At 36.0% G+C, this 23,646-nt stretch overlaps 1 protein-coding gene across 1 annotated transcript; it reads right to left on the bottom strand.

The window, feature by feature from the left end:
• Positions 1-1,059: 1,059 nt before the first annotated feature.
• Positions 1,060-20,958, bottom strand: LOC137392088 (EF-hand calcium-binding domain-containing protein 5-like). Its single transcript, XM_068078708.1, has 23 exons — positions 20,815-20,958; positions 19,895-20,077; positions 19,481-19,752; positions 18,552-18,708; positions 18,241-18,378; positions 17,907-18,062; positions 16,531-16,636; positions 15,610-15,720; positions 14,059-14,317; positions 13,004-13,074; positions 7,846-8,045; positions 7,297-7,453; positions 6,801-6,961; positions 5,549-5,677; positions 5,149-5,304; positions 4,560-4,706; positions 4,253-4,351; positions 3,562-3,815; positions 3,029-3,161; positions 2,761-2,878; positions 2,227-2,456; positions 1,622-1,721; positions 1,060-1,444 (listed from the first exon to the last, which is right to left on the bottom strand). The coding sequence occupies exons 1-23, from the start codon at positions 20,956-20,958 to the stop codon at positions 1,248-1,250; spliced, it is 3,678 nt and encodes a 1,225-aa protein (XP_067934809.1). The 3' UTR covers positions 1,060-1,247.
• Positions 20,959-23,646: the final 2,688 nt, after the last annotated feature.

Below are 23,646 nucleotides of genomic sequence, written 5' to 3' on the forward strand. Positions count from 1 at the left end.
TTCCTACAAACTAACTATGCATATTACAGAATGTTACCATGGATACCTGAAAATATGTATTAATACTGTTTATATGGCACTTTTTAACCTTAAATATCTTATGTAGTTTCATTTTTATTGCTCAGGGCTTTTTACAGAGTTGCTATAAAGAAACAGATGTAAGCATCAGACATAAAACTCACAGTAGCTTCAGTTTATTTATAATATCTACAATTTATTTGTTGTTATAGGCATATATATAAAATATGACAACAAAACCATCACAACAAATATAATACATACTAGAGTTACTCTCTCTTGCACGGGCAAGTGCACCAGGCTCTATATACATAGTACGTTTGAATGTTTTACCAAATTTGTTTAATTGTCATTGTAATATATCCAATTAACTTTGGAGACAACAAAACACTCTTTCTACAATAAAGTTTGTGATGTTACACCGGCTGAGCAAATTGTTTTCACAGTACCGCTTTGTTTGAACTGTTTGTATTCATTTGCGGTCATCATAAATTGGTCTCAAATCTAAATTTGATTTAAGATACATGGATTGTAACATGCTTTATCTCACTGTTAAAATATATTTTCTTATATGTCATATATCTTCACTATCTAAACTACCAAAAATGATCATTTCCCTTACTTGAAAATAGGGCATTCTTTTGCGCGCGGTTGAACAGGAGCTGCCAAGATCAAAAACTGGCTTATGGAAAATACTTTAGCTTGAGTTCTATAACTAAATTTGTGTTACTAGCTGAGGATAAAGGTAGAACCCCGATATCAATTGCTAATTCACAATATTGGACAAATGCTGTATAAACAGCTAATGTTTGACACCAAAATTAATCTTTGCTCCACTGTTTAGCAATTGTTTATATATGCATGCATATATATAATTGCTTATATATTTTATAATAAAAATATATATATAATTTTTTATATATAGTTAATAAAGCATTAAACAAAAATACTTGCAGACAGGCTTCAATAAAACGCAAAATATCAAATGGATTCCGTTGTTATGCGTAAAACCAAAGACGTTTTGTGTTAAAATGTTTGTATTTCATAAATATCAGCCTACAGCGGAGTTTTCGTATTTTCAAACTTGAAATAGAAATGTGCCTCAAACTCCTCTAACATTGATCCTATATGTAGAGTCAAATAAAAAAAACTAAATGGACGGTTAAGTTTCATACAGTGGATAAATTACTAACAAGAAAATAGCGTTCAGTTTTGCCATCATGCAACAGTTAGTCATCGTCTTCTCTCAGACGAAGGTGATCCGGGGTCATCCCAGTTGGCAGCATGCTAGCTGACCTTTCCTGCATGCTTTCAGCGAGTCGCATTCTTTTAGTATGTTGAATAAGAGAGAGACAGACAAATATCCAGTTGTATAGGAATTCGGCTGGTTTAGAGCTGTGCTTGGCCACCACCCCATGGGGGATATCTGCAAGAAAACGCATAAGATGCTAGGAGGTGCCTCGTTGTATACCAGTGTAATATCTTCCACACCCATAATAAATATCCTACTGAGCTGCATGCATTGGCCATGAACATATTTGATCAAGTGCGCATTGTCTAAGAACTGTCAAGGGCTGAAATATGAGGCCCGGACTCTACCCACCCCTCAATGGTTCGCCGATGGCGTACGCAGGAATAGTCTCACAACCTTCAGCTGTCGGGTCAAACTGTTGAATCTTTGCATTCAAGTCGCTGTTGATCATCTGTAGACAAGAAAAGACTACTCACAGAAAAGCAAAATTTTGGTCTTATCCGCTTCACGTGTTTGTCTGAGCTTATCTTAAATGTTGTCTTAATATTTGTTTACATGAAGTAAACAATAAAATCTATCTCAGCTCAGACCATGTCATGATGTTTTTTAAATATTCAGCTGTGCAAACACCAAGCATGAAATCAAATAAGTTTTTATTCATTCACAGAAAAAAATCTGTTTGAATATCAAGCAAGTACAATTAGAATAGCTGTAAAGAATTTTTAAAAAATATTACAGCATGTTAAAAAATAACAAAGCAAATACAAAGTGCATAATAACAAGGATGTGAGATATATAATATGGCAATGATCACTGGTTATCAGGTCGTTTCCTCTATAACGTTCATCGTTGGTTGTTATAAAGAAGACAAATCTCAACCTGGTATTTAATGCGCATCAACAACCATGACTCGATAGCCCAAGCGAGACACAAGCAGTCAACACATGATTCATCACCTGTCTGCAGACGCTCCAATCCTCAAAAGCATTGGTTTTTGCCTTCTCAGGATAAAATAGAGAGAGAGTGGCTTTGAGAATGTTATGTATAACTGTAGGGGGTGATGCATAACTTTTCAACTCTGCATAAGCCCGGCTGTCCAGTTTTGTTACATTCTTCCGCAGATCTTGCAGCATGAGCCGATCAAACATGACTTCTATCCGTGTGTCTTCACCCTCTTTTTCTGCCTCTGCAAACAGACATCCAAACTGCTGTTAGGTCACAAAATCATGTCTGTACTATTCTTTACTTCTGTGAGACGGCAATCTGAATTATACAAGATATGGGATTTATCACTTCGAGTGCTACGTGTTTGTAGTTTGACAAACACGTAGCACTCGAAGTAATTTCCTTTCAAAAGTGAAAATTTTTCTGCTCTTATGTTGATTTGAGACATAAATAACAGAATTCTATTGCAGTATAAAACATAAAATATATTACCTAAACCAAAATGTATATAAAGTGAGCAGTTTTTAACCTGCATGTATACATACCTAAGACCACTGTCTTTTCTCCGTCTAGAGATTCCTTGTTTATTTCCTTTTGTGCCTTCTGGACAAGTTTAAGCATACGAAGCATTTCTTTTCTCTCATGTTTAGGCATGCTGCTGGCCTGCAGGTACAGTCAGCTCTCACGAGTTATTGAATAAAAGACCACATGCTAACATTCTAGTTTGGGTTATTTTAGAAAATGTATATCAAAGCGCAACATTCTGAACCATATTGCACATCAGGTATTTATAGCTCTATAAACATCAATTACCTCTCCAGTACTGATGTCTATGACAGCTAACGCACGCCCATCTCCTCCACGCAGAGGAAATGCAAAGTGTCTCTGTCCATAAGCATCGGCTGTGACTGTATCAGAGTTGTCCACACACTTAAAAAGATAATCTCTGCAAAAAATGAAGTGAAATAGATTGATTTCTATTAAAAATGGTGATAACCAGATAAATATAATACATTTATTTGATAATGCACTGCTAGTAAAATATCACCAGTTAGTGAACATCTTAATGTGTAACTTCACAAGCTCGTAAAAATACGCGTATCAATTGATTTGAGTTGGTTGCTACAGAAAAAAACCTAAACACCTAATGTTGACAAGCAGTTCTTGTAAAGTCAGAGAGTCAAAGACAGTTGCAGTCAAAGACAGTTGCAGTCAAAGACATGTATAAAAAATCTGTACGCTTAACAACATTATTGGGAGTTGTCAAATCAAACATCAAAAGAGGAGAAGGCACCTCGTATCGATAAGCAACGTAATGCTACCAATATATCAAATGACCTTCTTACCTGAATAGGTTGTCCTTTCTCTCAAGTCGAGAAGGCATTTTGAAAGTTCGTACATCTTTTTCTCCTTGAGCTAGCATCATGCGCCGCAGCACATAGTCTTCATGTTTCCCATCCGGTTCAACCAGGTAAACGTTAATCTCATGAACATTCTCACTTCTTCTGCAAATCCATGAGATTGCACTCTCCACTATTCGCAGTGTCTTGCGCTTTGTGTCTACCTTATGATAGGATATGCTAAAGGCCTTTGCTATTCCCTGCAATATCCAACCACAGTAGTTGATGGTGCGAAGAGAAAGCTTATGTGAGGGTGAAATATTAATGACTCATACTGCTATCATGAGTAGGTGTCAATGCTTATAACACTTGTGATACTAATCTCTAAGGTTTTAATAGGCAATCTGTTGACCAACTGTCTCCAATTTTCCTCAAATATGTTGTTAACCTGTTGTTAAACTGTCATTAATCTGTCAGTAACCTGTCAACAAGCTGTCACTAAACTAACACCAAATGTCATTAACCTACCTGCCAACTGCCCTTAATCTGTCACCAAGCTGTTATTAGCCTGTCACCAAGCTGTTATTAGCCTGTCACCAAGCTGTTAATAACCTGTCACCAAGCTGTCATAAAGCTGTCATTGACCAGCTACCAGTCCATGCTTGATATAATTGATGGTTAATTGCACCATACTGACCTGATAGAACTGTATTTCGTGAGTGATGAAAATACTCTTAGAATGGGGATCTCTGAGTGTATCTACACCAATCACCCCAAACACTTTCTTTCTTTTATCCTGCAAGTAAGTGAATTTATCGATGTTTTTTCTGAGAAAACAAACTGAATAGTCTTCAGATACACAGTATACTATGAGACATGAACCAAGTCTCGCAAATGTTATTTAATTGTTTTGTTGTACATGTTTGATTGTCAAAGATAAAAACAGCTGAGAAGAGGACAGATAAGGAATGTGATTACACATGAAATGTTGTAGTGCTGCTCACCTTTAGAGGAATGACCACAAAAGAACCTTCTCTATCGTCTTCAGCTCTGTTAGGGTTCCAAAATTGGATGTTGCCATGGTTACTAACCCTTGGGACATGCAACGGCTTACCTGTTTCTATGGCAGCAAAAGTGATGCCTTTCATGTCCTACAATGAAAACGGCAACAAGGTCAGCTTGTTTTATTTGAATGATCTTTTTATATAGACTCTAATAATCTAAGACATTTAACTTCAACTATTTTTGAGATATGATATAATGCATATACAAAATATAATATGAAATGCCAAGAGTCGCCCTCTCTTAACTCAAGTACAATACAACTCCAACGTTTACAACTAATGATCACATCCTGGATAAATACATGTACATGTATGTTGAATAAGCTGATGTCATAAATGGTAAGCTGGAAATGGCAAGCCCTTTTTTCTTTTTTGTTTTGTTACAAAATCCCACGTAAAGTAATATATATATTATATATATTACTTCATTGTCAATAATTTCATTTTCATATATACATATATTACAATATACAATGTATATATATAATATATCTATATATATAACAGTCACATTGAGCCACAAATATACCTTGTGGAGAACTTGGTTAAGAAGAAAAGGGCTGTCATCAGAAGTGGCAGCGATGTATCTCATGCAGAACTCTCCTCTGCTCGGCTCTTTGAGATTTTGCTCGAGAATTGATATGTTGGAGCTGATCACCTTTCCATTCCCATAAGTCTCTGCATCCTGCAATATAAACATCAGCAATGCAAATACTGTGCACAGCCATGACTAAACCAGTGAACACATTCTGTACGACCATGGTTGAACCCACTCCTCTCCTTCTTCCCAATCTTCCACTTTTTCATTATGTTAAAAAGACAGCTTAGCATAAGTTTTACGTTTTATATAAAACATGAAAACATAAACATAAAACATTTATGTTAATAACCATCTTCTGCAACGATGCCAAGTTTATCATCCAGCTCACCCTGTACAGAGCCTGGAAGACGCTTCTATAAACAGTCTCCAAACTGGCAGCACTTGTGTCAGCGGACTCAACGATCTGCACCAACCACTTCTTTCGTGCTTCTCCTCGAATCTTCTCAGCATAAGTTCGCTATAAGCATAGTTTAAAACAATTATATGTGAGCCGCTTACTTTCCTCTCTAGACAGACAGTGAAGGTAGCATTAAACCAAATAGAACAGATTACAGCGTTAACATAGCAAATAAAATGAACCAATCAACAAGTCGCACAAACCTGTTTTTTAAGAAAATACTCCATAACAACAGGGAACTGTGTAAAGAGGTGAACAGAGAACTACTGATTAGTACAGAGATGAAATTTGGTTGAGTATTATATTCCGTGAAAAGTAACCGTGATTACAAGAAAGGAAAACATTAGTTTGTGTGCATGAGGAAGAGAGATAATCAGTTCAGAGGATACAAGATAGTTTGTAAGGATTTAAATCAAAGCACAAGACTAGGTTACAAAAGTATGTAACCCTATAATAAAGTTATTCCTGATCAAACTGCCATTGCATAATACATGAATATTGATTGGTGTCAATATATTATATTGACACCAACTATATATTATTATATATAATTATACTATACATTGTATAATCATATACATTATATCATATAATTCTATAATATATGTTATTATATTATATATTATTATGTCAATATGCCAATGGTCGGTGCTTGATCTCTATTTAAAAACTAATTTTATGTCTACGAAGCAACAGTGCATAAAACTGCGGTGCACTACTGTTGCACTACTATCACACAGGTGCACTACTATTGCACACAGGTGCATTACTATTCAGTGAATAAGAAATATTGCAGTGCACTAAACTACTGTACTCAACATTAGGGCAGTATGAGATGTTGAAATTGTGGATGCCTTTAACTGCCAGTACAACTAGATGCACACAATGTGACACGATATCTACACTATGATAACACACATACATCAGGGCTGTATGTCTCATGACACTTACCTCAAATAACTGTATGACAAACAAACACAAGTGTCAGCACAAATACAGAACACTTTACATGAAATAATTTAGTGAAAACACAAGGGCTCTTCTAAACATGTAAAGCTCTGTGGCACCTAACCATCTACTAACTTGAGACAACACCAACCAATAGAAGCAAGCTCTATTTTTAGGTTATCTTGAAGCTGATAATGGCCTAAGAATTTGTTAGATAAGGGCTGCAAATCCTTACCTCTACACACGACTCCACAAAGTCCACAAAATACTCAAATGTGTTCTCTCCTGGAATCTCATCGCTGATGGTATAGATGAGGTCCCTAAACTCACTCTTGGTGAGGCGTGTATCTGCTTGCCCTGTCTTCTCTTTGGATTTTTGCAAACACTTTAGCTTGGCTAAAATGAGCAATGATCACCAAGTCATTAACAAAACCAAATATCCAATCCATGTTCTTTTAGTAAAACTGTACTTCTAGCAGAGACGATTCTCGCTTAGAGCAGCGCAAGAAATGCTTAAAATTCCAAAATCTAAAGTCTTTCAAAGGAATTATCTTCTCACCCATTATATACTAGTATATAAATATATACCTACATACACATACTCGTACATGTATACACATGTAGCAAACCAGACGAAGTTGTCTCCGCACACAATCTAAAGTTAGTCAGCTCGTTTGTATTTACACTGTGAAAGCAGACTGACAATAAAGAATTATAAAAATTAAAAGCACCTTTGTTGATAGCTTGTCTCTCTAGCCCATCTTTGTACTTGTGTACTATTGTCTCAATCTCTTCTATCTCAAGATACCCCGAGCCTTCATTGTCCCATTTTTCAAACAGGTTGTCTACTCTTGCTCTTTGTTTCATCAGCTGAACCTCTTTGTGTGCCTTTAATGCATTGCGACAACAAAAGTTTTATAACATTCATGGCTTCCTCAGAGTTCTCTGTCAGCCCAGTTGAAATGGCACCATTTTTGATAAAACCATATTTTGTCTTGATTTGATATTAGAATTTTCCTAAACTTGATTTCTGAGCCAAGTTAATGGTCAAGTTATATTTTGTGTAATGTTCTAAGCAGATCAGTGTATGTAATTTGGATGCAAATGGTTGTTTTTGTAAATATCATGTAGCCAGCAACCTTCTTTGGTTAGCAACATGCATCTAGCAAATAGAAGTGCAAGGTGAGGTTTCAATTGACTTATGTTATTGCATTGATATAATCTGTACAATAATTGTCATTTGCTTACCATGAACTAGTAAATACAAATTTTCATCTTACCCTCTTGAGACGCGCCATCTTCTCTTCTTCCGTCTCGATGTAACCATCTCTCATGTAGCGACAGAGGCTTTGGAAGACATCTAGGGCTGGTGAGTCACCGAGGAATGTTTCTGTCAGCTGTACAAACTGAGACATATTCACTGTATTCTCATCAAACGCGGACATTTGTGATTGGCTGCCAGTTCCTCGAGTAGTAATCACTGTAGCGAGTAGAATAGAGAAGTTGTATGTGTCTTAGAACAAATCTCCCTGATTTATCTAGGAAATTCAAAACCTTTCCTTCACGATGCATTGTGGTTATTTGTAGCCAAAGATGTTTCATACAACTTCTAAAAATAGATAATTAATAATTCAAATAATATATGATATATGTTAATAAAATTCACCGGAGTCATAGGTAAAGTACACTAACACTCACCATAGTCATAGGTAAAGTACACTAATACTCACTATAGTCATAGGTAAAGTACACTAACACTCACTATAGGCCACTATAGTCAGTGTCGTATAGTTTCACAGAGTTTCGTGACCGAAAACCGGAAACAAAATGCTCGTTTTCAAACAAACCTGATCGGCATACTGATTTCTAATGGAATTTTTGTACTTTGCTCTCAATACTTCACTTTTTTTGCAAAGAAAGAGATCGTGGATTTAGACCTGTACAATACCATTTAAATAAGCAAAAATTTTGCTTTCCAATCATATACAAGAAGTGTGGTTTCCGACCATTTTAATCTGATTAATACCTGTCTAAACAAGAACAGGCGCCAAAATAATTTGCAAGGTGCATTCAATCTTTTGCCTCGTAGACGCGATTGCGGTTTGTCTATCAAAATGGTAAATTTCTGGGCAGTTAAGTGCACAAACCGATCTGAAGCTGGTTTGCAGTTTTTTCGGTTCCCTCGAGACAGTTCATTAAAAGAAATATGCGTTCAAAATGTCAGTAGGTTGGACGCAAGCAGCGACCCAAGAGTCCCTAAACTTCTAGAGCCAGGCAACGCAACTGTAATCTGTGAGGTGAGTCTCCCTTTTCGTAATAATAAAAACAATAATAATTCTGATTTTTTCTACTACTTTTTTTCTGGAACAGTAAGGACATTTAGCTAGTTGGTGTTTTACGCTAGAGGGAAATTAAAGAAAGAAATGAGTTAAGTATCATTGATTTGGGTGAATTGTAGATTAAAAACAAGTCTTTATCACCACCATCACTATGACATGGATCACATCAATATATGTTTCAAGAAGAAAATCAAGCAGCAGCCTTGTGCCTGCAATCATACTGCTTGTACATGAACTTACTGGCCTGATTTTGTGTGTGTACCGAAAATTATATGATACATGTATATTATGTATGATATATGTTTGATAAATATTTAACAGAAACATTTTGAAGAGCATTGGTTTACTCTGACTAAGACTGAGAAGAGACGTTTGAAACCCGGAGCTATCCCTACTGTATTTGCTCACAAAAGACCACACCCTCAGACAGAGAGAGCCAAGAGGCACAAGGCCATAGAAGGCCGCCACCAGAGCAGTAGCAGCCATGCATCTCATGCAGTTGCTTTACCCACGACTAGCTGCCTTGATTTTCATGAGTCTGGCAGTGTTGGACAGTTTGGTGAGACTTGGTGGAATTTTAATCAAATTTCATGTTACATTTTAACCTGTTACAAAGATTTCCTCATATTGACTACAATTTATTGCCATGTTCTATTTTTTCACATGCAGCCAATTCAGCAAAGTGGTACATATTTTAAGTGTGTAACTGCTGTGTGTGTGTGGTAGATAGCAGCATATGGTATTGCTAATGTAGTATTGCACGTGATTCATCTGTTTCAGTAATAGATTTCTGCTACCATCACAATTAACACTAATATGTGTTGTGCCTTACTGCATCCTGAAATGCATGGTATGGCTAACATATCACCAAACAGCTAACATTTTTACTATTGTGTGTCTGGTTGAAGAAATACTAACAGAATGATGCTAACAAAATACTAACAGCTGTGACATTTTTGTCATTCAACCTTTCATCTACCTTAAACATCATTCTTAGACACGAGGGTGAGAAGCACAGGACAGCGTGAAAGCTGAGTAATTGAATATTTTAAGTTGTTTTAAAGAAACTTAATGTCTATTCCTCAATGTTCATTTTTCTTTCTAGGTTTACTCCATGATACCGGTGATTCGGAGGTTGACCAACTCAAACGCAAGGTTATTGACCTTCAAAAAAGACTCAACCAGGTAATTATATACACTATATATACATACTGCCGTTTTTCTGTAAAGAATAACATTTTTGTCCAATTGTTACAGTGGGTGGTGTTTTTGCACATTGAATCATTCATGTATTTCTGTAATATGTGTCTTAAAATACTTTCGTTTGCTTGGGTTGTGTTCATAATTTTGTTGTTTTAGGCACAGAAAGAGAAAAGGGCGGGTGAAGCCAAGCTTAGACAGCACGAGATAAAGATGCGCATGTTATTTAACAAGGACCAGCTATTGGCATTATCTCGATGAAGCACTCGCGGTCTTGCTTGGGAGCTGGAGACTGTTAAACAGTCTTTAAAGCTATGCTTTGCATGTGGAACAACGGGCTACACAGAATTGTTAACCATGGCATTTCCTCTTCCTTCCATACGAACTCTACAACAGCGTGTGCAACATATAAACTTTTCTCCCGGTGTGCTGCGCTCAGTGTTTGAATATTTGAGCCCAAAGGTATATATATATATATATATATATATTTATATATATATATATATGTTATGTTTTCTAGACATGTTTTGATCCAACAAAAAAGTCATAAATAAGTTGTAAAAGTTTTGTTTATTGTGAACATATGAAACTGTTGGCGTTCGCTCCTATCTCATGTTTGTTAAAATGTACCCAGTTGTCAGAGACCATTTTTATAAAGTCCAAAGATGTATATATATTAAGATAACTTATACATTGATCTTACAGTGATTATTGTATGCTACTTTAGGTTGCTTCTATGAGAGATGTTGACAAGCTCTGTTGTCTCACCCTTGATGAGATGGAACTGAAGAAAGCTGTAGAGTATGACCCTAGCAGCAAAAAAGTATTGGGCCAGATAACACTGCCAGGCCATCAAGGGGAGGCAAATCATGGATTGGTCTTCATGCTGGGTGGTAAGAGCATGTCTTCTGATTGATAAATAATAGTGGTTTAACTCATAGATGTAATGAAGACAGTAGCTAGCTTTATAACTACATATTGGGATCAAGCTTTTTTATTGAATAGATTTTTGGTTTTCCCTGTTGTCGGCATATTGTTGTCGGCCCTGTTGTTTATATACATGATTTTCATGGCTTTCTTAGAGTCCAAGGGTTGTTCATGAACTAAACAGTGATAGGCAATACATCATTTATTTGTATTTAGCTTGATTCAATTTCTCCTTCAATTTCGTTATTATCACAAATTCAAACTATACCCATTTATCCTTTCACATTTACATGTGGGTGATTTTTGCAGGCATAGCCAAAAGATGGAAGCAGGTGGCCGGGTATCATTTTACTGGTTGCTCAATGTCAGCTTTGAGCTTAAAGATCACCATAATAGATATCATTGCCAAGGCGAAAGCACTTGGGCTGAATGCCATAGCAATCACCTTAGACACGGGTCCTGGTAACTGGAGTATGTGGAGACAGTTTGGAGTCACCAGCAAAATTAACACTCTAGTTACATCTGCGGTAATTGAAGGCAGTGCTACTGAGTTCATAGCTGATGTGCCGCATGTCATCAAAAACCTTGCCAACGCTTTTCTCAATCACAGGACAATAACTCTCTCTGCTACCACAGTCAACAAACATCATCTGCCTGCGAGTACAGTGGAGATAGGTCACGTCGAGGACGTCGTTAGATTCCAGGAAGATAAAGATCTTAAACTGACACCATACCTTAAGTTAGGCGATCTGACTAACAGCGCTCACTTTAGAAAGATGAATGTTGGCAAGGCACTGCACATATTTAGTAACTCAGTCAGTGCAGGCCTGCAGTATCTCGTGGAGAAGGAGGGACGACCTGTGTCATACCTGACCACAGCTTGGTTTGTCAAAGCCGTTGACAAATGGTTTGATCTGATGATACTCACTCTGTTTATATTTTCTTATGCTTAATATTTTTCAGCTTAATATATTGTCAAAATATTAGTAGTATCCAACTTCTTACCTGAAACCAGTGTTGCAAATGCTTTTTAACAGAATTCCAAATTTTACTGCACTATTATTTTGTTTTTGTGGTTTGTCACTGCTACATAAATTATATTTTTATTTAGTCGCGTGCAGACGATCTTAATATCTGTAACTTGATATTAATATCATCTGCTCCTTTGATCTTAATATCAAAGGCATATATTGCCCGAGACTGGTTTTTGCATATGTATTGCGATACTACATGTATATACAATATGTTTTGCTTAATTGATCTTCAGCTGATAGTACCTTGGTGTTTGCGAGACGGAGAATTGAAGGAAATGTATCCACAAGCAATATTCAAATGAATATTTCTTGTGGATACATTTCCTTCAAGTTTAATATATTCAAATGAATATTGCTGCCAGCCACTATGTCATATCTGATTAGTCGCGGCATCCATGGTTTTTACACAAAAATTAAAACGTAATTCCTTTAGAAACCCAAACAGAAACTGGTTGCCGATCAAAACCTATCAGTACTCGAGCTATAAATCAATTTAGGTAAGATGCGTTTTAATTTAGGCATTGAAAGGGTTAGTTTCTTAAATAGAAAAAAAAATTATCAATAGCTTCTTGTAGGGAATTTTGTCCTCTTTCAAATGGTTTATAATGCAACCATCAATTTTAGAGCGACTGCCCATGGGAGTGATTTTTTGTGGTTAATGTTGCGGCCTCTCCATTATAACTTATATAAAAATAGTGGACGTGGCCGGTTTGTTTGGAATCGAGCGAGCTCCCGTATACGCTTCTGTTGATCGCGGGACTCTGTGAAACTACACGGCTCTGACTATAGTCATAGGTAAAGTACTCTAATACTCACTATAGTCATAGGTATAGTACTCTAATACTCACTATAGGTATAGTACTCTAATACTCACTATAGTCATAGGTATAGTACTCTAATACTCACTATAGTCATAGGTAAAGTACTCTAATACTCACTAGTTCTCTCTCGCTCCAAGTTGGTGCCTTCTGCAAAGGAAACACTGAAAGCGCCAGCCCGAGTGGGTTCTCTTTTCAGACCTATAAAAACAAACGCATTGTATATACTCAGAGAAATCAAAAGATTGGAACATACTCAGAGACACCACAAGATTAAAATGGAACAAAAACCAATCATCAGAGCTGTAAAACATAAAGTCGATGCTTTTGCTACAAGCAAAATTGCGACGCAAGGATATAAAAACACAACTGACAAAGCAGGTAAACAAACAACCGAACATTCGAGTAATGATGAACGGAGTAAAGCAACTCTAAAGATAAACAGTGTTAGTAGTGTTAGGAAGCTCGAACAGGAAGCAATTGAGCAGGTTAGAGGATGAGAAGTAAAATTTTCTCCTAGGCAGCACCCGGAGCAGTGACTCATCACCTGTCCCTTTCTCCAGAGACTGTTGCACCAACTGCTCTCCTATCCGCTTTATCTCAGACTGAGAACTTTCTTCCGCTATATCTACAGGTGGGGGCTCTATTAGAGCCTCCTCACTCTCCTCTTCAACAGAAGTAACTGGATCAGGCACGGGAGCTGGAGCGACATCTTGATGAGCATCAGGGGTGCTATCAGAAAGAGCAGTACTGGGTGGCACCTCATCTGGCTGGCCTTCTGACAGAGTTGTATCAGCCTTCTCTGTCAGCCCTGATTCTTTATTAGCTGATATTTAGTGAGAGGAACCAATAAGAAAGCAACCAAATGTGAGAGTAGAACATAACAAACGTGTGCAGAAGTGTGAAGGCTATAGCGGTAGGACAACACAGTGCCAAAGACAAAAGTGTATGCATAAAATATAGACTGTGATCTTTGCGGGTCTTTTATGAGGAGTGCGGTTACCCTTCTATGCATTATCAGGCAAACTAGAGCGAGATGCTATGAATACAGAAAGAATGGACAACATTATTACAACATCAGAGTGCAAGTCTTGCGGTTACAGACAGAAAAGACAGAAAGAAATATGAAAGTTTGTCACCAGCCTGCTTATTTTGCCTCCACCATCAAGGCTTACCTACCTTCATTCAGAGGAGCAACTACATCTTTAGCTTCAGCTTCCTCTTTTTGTTCAGGTGTCTCCTCCGCTTCTGGTTTTTTGGCATCAGTTGTTTCTGGGTCAGCATTTTCTACTGTCACACTTTCTGCTGCAGCAGGCTCTGAGCTTTCAACAACAGGGTTTTCTTCTGAGTCCTTCTCAGTGCTGCTTTTCTCCGGAGCTTCTGCCTCATGCTTTTCTTCAGCAGAAGCTGGTCTGTCGTCGGGTGCTGACTCTGCTGTTGGGATTTCTAGGAAATGCCAGAACAGATTTTGAGGCAGTCAAATGATAAACAAAATAATATTAAATATTATATAAACTATACAATACAATACATATATTAATATTATATATTATTATATACATTATAATATAGAATAATTTAAAAGAAGATAAGAATTTTGACTATTATATTTACACTACTAATAGTTTCGTGTTAAAAAACACTCATCAGGTGACATTCATTTATGCTCAGATGCTTATATATACATAGGAACATACAAGCTAGGCAGTGATCTTATAATGAGGCATGCAAGCGCTGTAAATTCACAAATTGATGGCAGTAGTAAAAGTGCAAAGGCTAAGCAATAAAATTGTAAACAATAAATGGGTGAGAAAAGTTAATCTATTAACTGTTTATTAGCAGAAACTTACTTGAGTGTCTACACCCAGATACCATTTCGGATTTGGCGACACTTAAACAAGAACATATGGTGACACTGAAAAAAAAATCTGGGGGCTGTATATCATTGCTTTCACTGCTTTGGACATCAGTTAGAATACCAAAGTACTCAAAAGTGTCCAAAATGTCAGTTACTTCGAAATCGGCAAAAAAGAAACGATTATATTTCAGTATTTCTACGCTCATTACAGAAGCCTTCGGCAATCCGACAATGCTACAGACTGGTGAAAAGTGCACGTTATTTTTTCGTGAAATGCGCACGACTTAATGGTTCTATTCTCTGTCGCTCGGCGTTTTGTTTGCTGGTCTTAATTTTGATAAAAATAAGGCTTGGCAAGTTTTAATGACGATTTTTGGCCAAATTAATCTGTTTATTTGTGTATAATCCGATCAGATGGGTAAGTTTTAAGATATTGTCGACAATTTACAAAAACTTGGTAACATATTTAAATAGGTTTTTATGTGTTTTGTATCGTTATTATACTTAAACGACTCCATTGAAAGATGGTTAAATTTGTTGATGACATTTTGGTACAAGGGTTTGCGACATTGCTGATGAATAATTTTCGTGAGTTGTGTGCACATGCATTTATCATAAAACTCTCAAAAATTCGCTTCGCTCATCTCTGGTCGTGAAATAATAAATATAATACATATACATCTATATATAAATATATATATATACATGTACAATATATATATTATAATATATAATAATATATACATTGTATATATTATTATACTTATTACATAATATTGTAATAGTGAAAAATCTACACTGATGAGGAGCAGTGCAGAAAAAATAAAGAACTATTGGCATACAAACTGTATGCTTGGGTGAAGAGTACCTGCTACGGGTGTCGCATCAGCAGTGTCAGATGACTTGCTAGCCATAGTCTTAGCAGGTGCTTCCTCATCTTCACTTTCGCTGTCAGCCTCATCTATCTCAACCACAGGCCCTGCAATCAACAATTCTAGACTAAAAACATATCCAAGAGATTCTAGCGCTCAGTAATAGTTGATCTAGCACTTTATGTCATTAGCTGTTAAGCGTCATCAAACATTATTTTTATAAATCTACCAATTTAAAGCCTATGCTAGCAGCTTGCATTTGTAACTGGCAGTTTATCATGATTTTAAAGTAGTAAATCTGCTGCCTTCCTTAGCAAAGAAATCTGCGAATAATAGAATAGTTGTATCATTTTTTGGTATAATGCAAACTAGGCAACTTTTTATTGATCTCCTGTAGTAACCTTGACATTGCACCAAACTTCTAACATAAATAGATTGTTTGAGATGAATGCCTGTAAGGCCTAGCCTGCCTGCTGCTAAGAAACGTGTCTATAAAATACATCTATGAGATACATCTATGAAAAAATTAACACTGTTGCAACATGTTCATGCTAGTGATTTGTTTTCTATCCATCAATTCCCCAACTATTTATAAAGCGTCTAGTCACAGCCCATCACAAATACCTATGCTTTAGGAGTTGCCTTCCACTCTTCTCTTCAAGTCTTAACATTAATACCAGCTGAAAAGTCCAGTTTTTATCTCTGACTCTTGGCTAATTGTTACTAACTTACATTATTCTTATGACATCATACGAGTTACTAGCGATTTCACCTACTTTATAAACAACACTTAAAAGTTTGCACAACAAAAGAACAAACTGTCAATAAGCCTTCTGTTAGATTAAACATTGATAAATCTGTAAAAAATAAAAAGCTACCAAAACATTAAAATATTTTTCAAGACAACAAATGCTTACATTTTCTTGGATTCCTTAGCCTTATCAACTTGGCTGTTTCTGCTGGTTGCTGGTCATAAAAGGACTCAAATAGACTGATGATTCTGTGACGGTCCAACACTCCAACCTAAATAACAGAAAGTCTGGTGGTTAGGTTTCTCATCAGCTAGGAGAACAGTCATAGTGTAGGCAATTGGGATGCGAACATATGCAGCTTGGTCTATTTACAGCAACAAGTCAAAGACTGGCACTAACGGGTTTATATGGCGCCTTACAGTGCCTCGTGTTGCGTGTTCGCAACTCGAGTTGCTGTTTAAAGAACTCGGCCTGAGTTTTTGATGAACTCGAGTTGTGTTACGCAAAACTAACACGGGTTTGTAAAAAAGCAAAGTGAGTAATTGGGTGTCTCATTTACAGAACATTTACAGAAATTTAATAATAATTATCTAAATATATATACATATTTAAATTATATATATTGGCGATATTTGCGCATATTTATTTATATAAATATAAAAAGACAAAAACAATTGTAGAAAGTAAAAAGCAAACTAAAAAACAATCTATTTGGGGCCGGGCCACTTCTTTTTCAAATGAAAAAAAGAGTTATCTCTCTCGAACCTGACAAGAAACTGAATGAAAACCGAAAATGAACAAACATAGAAATTATTTCAACGGCGTTTAATGATGCACCAAAATAAATTCCATATAGAAAATATAGCTAAAGAAAATGAAATGATGAGTTGTTTAGTACAATGCCCCCACAATGCTTCGCATTCCATGTTCTCAAGCTGAGTTGTTGAACTCGAGTTGCTGTTGAAAGAACTCGGCCTGGGTTTTTGATGAACTCGAGTTGTGTAACTCGAGTTGTACAACTCGAGTTATATTTACAAATTTGAGTTGGTAAATATAACTCGAGTTGTACAACTCGAGTTGCAAACTCGGGACACTATAATTCGCCATTAGCTCTAGTTTTACAGTACATACATAGTGTAATTTCTATTAGCTAACGGGTGCCTATCGATGTACCATTCTTAATATAACCAGATCTACGGTTATGCTACCGTAATACCAATATATTGCACCTTACTTTTACAAACTCGCATTCCGTGTTCACAACTCGAGTTGTGAACACGGAACACGAGGCAGTAAGGAGCCATAGGTTTATCTAATTAATCTTTCGCCAATACACTCACTATATAACCACAGCAGAAACTACTTTACACACCTAAAATATCTACACACATTTTTTCTAACCCTTAAATTGAAATGCATTAGCAGGTAGATGCTTATCTAATCGCTATCATATTTTTATTGGCATCGCTATGTGTTTTTCTCATCAACATTGGCAGGCACCAGCAAGTGTTTGTTTATGACACATTGATAAGCTTGCTCACCCCAGCATTGTCGCACATGTAAAATATATCAGAGAGGGTAGCCTTGCGCTGCTCTCGCTCAAGTTCTGCATGGTATGCCTTGGAGCAGCGCTTCAGATGTTGCACAAACTGGTCAAAGAGAGATGCCGGATAGTCTTCCACAAAACCTGCTATGTACTGAAAATACAAAAATGGCGGATAATATAAAATGGGGTTGTCAGCATATAAATGGCAGTCATAAAGATGGAGGCTAAAGGAAAGAGACAAAAAGTCTTCATGGAAACATATTGATGAGCAACTTTTTTATAAAGTGGGTAAAAATATTTTGAAAGTGCATTTATATACAGCTATTTACTTCAACAAAATCTCGCAAAACCAAAGTCCTTCCAGAATCATCCGTAGCATCCACCACCTGACTGTACTGAGCAAGAGTTTGAAGCTCCTCAGGCAGGTATTCTACCATATCAGAGAATGACTTGAGCGCGCTCTGCACCTGAAAAAGCGTAAAAACATACAAAAATCATCCCATGAGTTAGTGTGCACTTGCAACAGTTGTCACGGGTTCCTATATAAAAGCGAAGTAAGACAATCAGCACTGCTAGAGTGATGAAAGCTTTAGAAAAGACAGATTAAAGCGAGTCAAGTGCTAAATGTCGACTTGCTTACCAGTGCCATCTCCACCCTGCTCTCCTTGTTATCTACCCAATCCAAGAACTGCTCCTCAAGTGTTGATGTCCTTCTAAGCGCTTCTTGTTTTTTGAACTGAGCAGCCTTTTCTCTTTCTTCTCTTTTACGTTTTGCTTCATTTTTAATTTTAGCTAACCTGGAAGTTATTAATAAAATATTAACACTTACCTGAGAGTGACAGAAGTTTAGTAATACGCGTGTCAGCATAACAAAGCATACAGTAAACTAGACTGTACAGTAAACTAAGATAGTGTTCAATATTGTGGAGAATAACTCTGCATGGTAATATAATAGACTACGACTTGGAGAGAGAACTGAGCCATAACGCAACATAACATAACACGTATTATTCTTTTGAGCACTTTAATCGCGATCAAGTTTTATTAGTTTTAATCTTGAAACATCCTGAAAATCAGATAACCTCAAACATAAAAAACAATTGCAAATTCTAGAAAACTATTAATACTTTCTGATAAAATCTATAAAAATTGTCTGTAAGTTCATCTTTAAGTTGAATTTAAATCAACGACTCAGTTCTACCTCCATGTTTTTCTGTTATCAAACGTGTCGGTGCTTGTGGTATGCAGTTATTTTTGCTGTAGTTTTCGATTTTGTTTTTGATATTAGGCATTATGGAATAGCTGATTTTCACTGTGTTTTTGTTAAATAATTTGTGCTGGAGTTGTCTTTGCTTATACATGTATTTACTAGTGCAAGGAATTTCTTTTTAATGTTTGTTTTTGTAGCTTCAACAGTTAGCTTACTTTAACGCCCTAATTATTTATATATATACAGATACTCTTCTGCCAGTTGAAATGCTGTAAAAAAATTTTTCACAATAAGTATAACAATAATAATAATCGTATAAAAATAAGAAGGTGAACTAGTTTAAAGCATCCATTCCTTACTTGTTATCCTCCAACTGGAATATCTGTGCCTTCAGTACTTCTCCAACTTCTCTTAAACTCTTCACATACGGAGAAGCTTCTGAAAAGTTACTGTATCTGGGGTTGTTTCTCATCAGGTACTGCGCAAGGTAGTTTACTGGATTGAAGTTGGCATCTCTCTCCTCTTTACCGGTCAGACTCAGTTTGTCAGCTTCAATCAATAATTTTTCCACTCCCAAGATCAAGGTTGGCAGTAAGTTTTCCACCAGATAAGCTCTCGAGTCGAGAGTGACCTGCATCAGGTGTACAAATGCATGATAACTTTTTTAGAATGGCTAGTTTTTATAAGTCGAATGACTTCTACTTTATACTCTTGTTAATGAGGATGAACATGATTAACAAAGATGGAATTTCTTAATCAATACAAAAACCAACCTGATTATCGTTCATCCATTCCTTAGCGAGGAGCTCGGTTGGGATTTTTCTGGCTAGTTTTTGAGCTTTCTCCTTAGACACTTTCACACTAGTCTTTTTGGCTTCCCGCTGGAAACTAAGCTGTCTAAACATTGTCTGTTCATGCTGCCGCTGCCATTTGCTTGGTGTAGATGGCGACTCCACCTGTTAGTTATCAAATTAATAAAAGGCTATCATGACTCATTCTAATAACTAATTTTATAGAAACAGTGAAGTCTACAATTAAAACCAAAAACGAAGGTACATCCACTTCTGACTGGCTTCAAAACCAAATTTGCAGCACTATGGTTCACAATATTTTTGGCAATCAATAAGAGAAATAACACCATAAACCACTTCACTTATATACAAGTTATGGTTTTGGAATCATAGCTCTTGATCCCGAGTCGCTGTTTACCAAGTGTTCAATCTGATATCTCACAATTTTAGACTTCACTACATCTTTAAAACTAAGCCTAAGATGTTTTGGATGCTTAATTCTTAAGCAGAACTGGAAGTAAAGAAGCTGTCAAAGTCTGTCTTTGTATACTTAGTAAGAGTGTCTAGGACATGTAAGGTATTGAGCATGTCATGACTCATTGACCATCAATGAGCATGTCATGTCAGTCATGGGTTTTAGACCTGATCTCCCATAAATTTCATTTTTTATGTTCTTGTTTTTTAGAATATATTCATTAGTTTTTGTAGGTGCCTTAGCACATACCCAAAGAAACTTTTCACTTCAGCTCTATAGACATTCAATGTGTCTGATCCATAGAAAACCATAGATAAAACTCTGGTGCAACAGACTTTTGACTTGACCTTCACTGAGAAGCAGCGATTATAGACATCATCATAGATGCTAATAATACATCTAGCAATGAAGCATCAGACTAACTTACCTGTCTCATCAAATAGCCACTTGGCACTCGATTCATAGCAGGTGAGCGAGGCGGTGTTAAGGCAATGGAACCAGCAGAACTGAGTCTGCCAGAACCACGCTCATTGCCAGATCGTCGAGAACTACTACAGCGCACTTCAGTCATTATGTATTCTCATCAATAATTACCTGCTACGAAAGTAAAAATACATGTAATGAAATTGGTATTATTTGACATGCTATAAACTTCAGAGTTACGTAAAAAATGGCAGAACTTAACAACTCATATCAGTTCAAAAACGACACATCAAAACTCTTTTTAGCAATACTGGTAAAATAGACATTTTGTTAATTACATTTTGCCTACACGCTAATTGTAGGCAAAAAATTTAAAACGTCTTTAAAGTTATTGTGAACCTACCTACGGACAATTTGTTAAAATGAATGCTGCAAATTATACACGCAAGCCAGATACATAAACCTTTAGTGCAAAAGCTCTTTTGCGTTTATTTTATGCTATTTAGCTATGAATAAAAACTAAAGCAAAAATGTTTTCACTATGAACTATTTAATAAATAATTGGCTGCAAGTCTTATTGCTACTGTAGTTTACAGCTATATGGCTTTGCTTGCATGTTTGAGAAAAAAATATTAGTGCCTCGTAACACTTTTAAATGCAATTGAATTAAAAGATTTAAACTGTTCAACAGTTTTTAAACCTTGTAGCAAATATACGTCCGATGTTAGGGGAAACTCATAAAAAATAGCTCATCGCTCCCTTCAATCAGCGAGCGCATCGTTTAGTTAAAAGACCATGCTGCAGGATATTGGCTATAAAATTTATTCTATGAATATTTTTATGTGTGCACGGGCTCTGTTTAGGACTGCAGTTGCCATGAAACAGAACGACGTTCAACGTACTTTACGATAAAAATAGAACGAGGAAAAAACTGTGCTGAGAGCGCAACTCCCAAGTCTTTCTCCTGGTGCGCCATCAAGAATAGTCAATGACTACAGCTTTACAATACCTACAAACAGATAGTTAAGCCATAGGTGCTGGAAAATTGCGATTGGCATTGATATTACTGTTCATTTTGGTTTTGCATCAGTAAAAGAACATCGGAAATGTATATTGGATAGAAGTATTAGTCGAAATTGTTGTGTGCTTTTAGAAGACTATTTTACACATTTCTTATACATTTATCAAAAATAAGTGATGAATTTGGTTTTTATCTTATTCTACTTTTGATTATGTTCAGTTTGTGTGCTTTCTTATCAAGTGGTAATAATTGATCAGCATTGGTTCAGTCACTAGCTAAAGTTTCAAACTATAATTAATACAAATATTTAATAGTAAAAGATATTAGGCCTATCTAATTTTTACAAGTCAAACACCTTATATATACAATATAACAAAATTATAAAATAGTAGGGATAGTGACTAAAGGTTGGAGATAGGCAATATATAAAAGTTATTCTTTTTGCGAACAGCTGTCCATCCTTTTTAGCTAAGTTCCTTGCAAATGTACCAGCAACTGATGATGCCATTAGATCAGATGCAAAAGAGAATGAGCAACTAGAAGTACTTGCATTTTATAGAATTTTCTGGTAGTCTGGTATGTTTAAACTATAATATATTTGATGTTACAAAGTGGATTTATTAAGTAGAGTGAAGGTAGTAAACCTATCAATGACAAAAAAGGAGATGACGCTTCCATTTAGTTTTCTAGCCTAGATGTTTGACATGTACCCTCTGTGTAATAGAAGTGCTCAAAGTAAAGATGTGGCCACAGTAAATTAATTTCTTACTGCCTCTTATGGTTGCTACAGAAAGTGCAACAAATGTGTCAGTTTCTACTTTTTGGTTGCATCTTTCTCTGCTTTTTGGCTGTCAATTGATGTGAATAAAGTTTTTTGTTATGACATTGTTTTGCCCTTGGCTATCGAACTATGGCTTTTTTTACATAAACAATGCAATATTAATACCATAGCTAAGGTAAACCTTAATTGACTACTTATCTGCTAAAGACAACCTTGGACTGTACTAATTCTAAATATGGGTCAGTATACTTTTGCGCATCGTTTGTTTCTACTCAGTATTAATTTAAAATGAATGAAAATATTGAATTGCTGAACTGAATAAAATAATTTAATACTTGATTAGCACCTTCAATACTAAAAATGCACTATGAATGCATGCTTAAAAGAATGTCACTTACATTTATCTTGTAAACCACTGTAACTAGGCAAACTATGATATTGTCAGATATCAGTCCCTGATGGAACATGAGGACCCCTGACAAGTATCCATGAACCACTGTACCATGGGACGATAGCAACACTGGCCAAAGGAAGCCCAGGTGTATTTATTCATTTTCAACACAGCCCATCAGACAACCAAGAGGATGTCAAAGCTCACCATAATATATACACTCCTACATGTACACGCGTAGATTATACTAAAATTCACTAACAGAAATTAGACAGTTGATTGTTGTAGCCATAAATATAATAAATAGATATAATAAAGGTTTATTATATCTATGATTGTAGCCAAGTGTTTTGCTTGTTAGTGGAAACTACTTGACCAGTTCAAAACCAGTTTTATTAGTTTTATGAGGACTTTGGTCAGCAATGCTACCTTGAGACAGAATCATAGAATAAAAAACCAAGATATTGCGTTATAATTTATTTTATAGTAGTGTATTATACACCACATTAAAATATACTATTTATTCTATTGTTAATTTTTCACGTGACAGTATGGTTTTTGACTTCTCAACATGATAAATTTAATGATCCAATGCAAAACTTGTTTTAGCCACATTTTCCGTTAAACTATTATAGTGACAGCA

Source organism: Watersipora subatra, chromosome 3 (assembly GCF_963576615.1).
Source record: "Watersipora subatra chromosome 3, tzWatSuba1.1, whole genome shotgun sequence".
Lineage (NCBI taxonomy): Eukaryota > Metazoa > Bryozoa > Gymnolaemata > Cheilostomatida > Watersiporidae > Watersipora > Watersipora subatra.

Excerpts from the sequence above, each read along its gene's own strand:
- LOC137392088 (XM_068078708.1), bottom strand. The coding sequence starts at position 20,958 with ATGACTGAAGTGCGCTGTAGTAGTTCTCGACGATCTGGCAATGAGCGT. Across the intron at positions 18,063-18,240 it reads TTTTGCGAGATTTTGTTGAA|TACATAGCAGGTTTTGTGGA; the intron begins GTAAATAGCTGT and ends TTGTATTTTCAG. Across the intron at positions 5,305-5,548 it reads TCTTCCAGGCTCTGTACAGG|GATGCAGAGACTTATGGGAA; the intron begins GTGAGCTGGATG and ends TTTATATTGCAG.